Below are 1449 nucleotides of genomic sequence, written 5' to 3' on the forward strand. Positions count from 1 at the left end.
TCTCATTCTTAAACGCTGGATTGGGCCGAAAACCTGATCCGGGGTGTTTTGGTAAGCTTGCGGGGGTAGATGGACATTTTGAGGAGCTGGGTACTGAGAATATGATGTGCGACTTTGGGATTTCTGTGGAGAGAAGTGGCGTCGGGGAGGGTCATCTAATGTACAAGGATAACCACAGGGACGATGTCGAGGCTGGAAGTGTTAATCGGGAAAACCTATTGGATCGTCTTTTCTGTTCCTCTTCCTTCCAACCAAGCTTACTGGTACGTTCTGAATGGCTTCCGAACGACTCACGATTTTGCCTGACTTGATTCCTTCTTCCACTAGCTCCCCCATTTGTAACACATCATTGAAAGGCTTACCCAGGGCCGAGATCAAATGACTGTAGTAGGTGGGTCCCTGGGCCTGTAGAAAAAGCATAACCATTTCTTCTTCGCTGATCGGGGGACTGACTCGAGCAACTTGCTCCCTCCATCTGAGCCCAAACTCATTAAAGCTTTCCTCCGGCCTCTTTTCCATCTTAGATAGCGAGGTGCGGTCTGGGGTAACATTTGATTTGCATTGAAAGTATCGGACAAATTCTTGAGCCATATCACCCAATGTAAGCCACTCATCGACATTTTGACGACCATGAGTTAGGCTTTCACTGAAATATGCCATCATCACGTCATCTTTCTCTCCAACAATCCTCATTTCGTTGCAATAGACCCTCAGGCGGGCTACCGGATCTCCACGGATTTGTCGAATCCCCCATTGCGAAGGAAACTTAATAACTTGATGTAAAGTAGATGGTCCAACATCCATATCATGAATCCACAGCCTGCCAAGAATCATATTATAAGCCATGTCCGTATCTATCACCTGGAATTTCGTATCCTTGAGAACTCCTTCTGCAAATGTGGTAAGAACTATTTCCCCTTTTGTGACAATGCTTGAATTGTCAAATCTAGATAAGGTATGTTCTTTGGGCACCATCTTGTCATCAGCTTGCATCTCATTTACAACCGTCAAAAGAATAATATTTATGCAGCTACCTGGATCAATAAAAACTCGTTTCACATTAGTATCATGTACAAGTAAAGATATTACCAACGCATCGTTGTGAAGGATTATCACGCCATCTGCATCTGCATCATCAGACATTATACTGTTTCCTCCAAAACATGGCAAACTCGCTTCCCATGGGTAACTGTGACTTTTGATGTCTTTTTTGCAGCCGTATACGTCACACCGTTGACCTCTTCTCCCCCGTTTATCATGTTAATCGTTCTTTTTGGTGGCGGAGGTTTTGGAGGCTCTTGTCTATTCGTCATATATGATTGCTTACCTTTCTCACTGAACAAGTCAGTTAAATAACCTTGTTTTAACAAATGCTCTACTTCACCTTGTAAAAATCTGCAATATGATGTTTTATGGCCATGGTCATTATGAAACTCGCACCAGAAATCT

At 43.5% G+C, this 1449-nt stretch overlaps 1 protein-coding gene across 1 annotated transcript; it reads right to left on the minus strand.

The window, feature by feature from the left end:
* Positions 1 to 723: 723 nt before the first annotated feature.
* On the minus strand, positions 724 to 1143 carry LOC109222099 (the record flags this gene model as incomplete). Its single annotated transcript, XM_019386501.1, has 1 exon — positions 724 to 1143. A coding segment is annotated over exon 1 (420 nt), but the record flags the coding sequence as incomplete, so codon positions are not given.
* Between the last annotated feature and the right edge of the window lie 306 nt (positions 1144 to 1449).

This window comes from Nicotiana attenuata, unplaced genomic scaffold, assembly GCF_001879085.1.
Source record: "Nicotiana attenuata strain UT unplaced genomic scaffold, NIATTr2, whole genome shotgun sequence".
NCBI lineage: Eukaryota > Viridiplantae > Streptophyta > Magnoliopsida > Solanales > Solanaceae > Nicotiana > Nicotiana attenuata.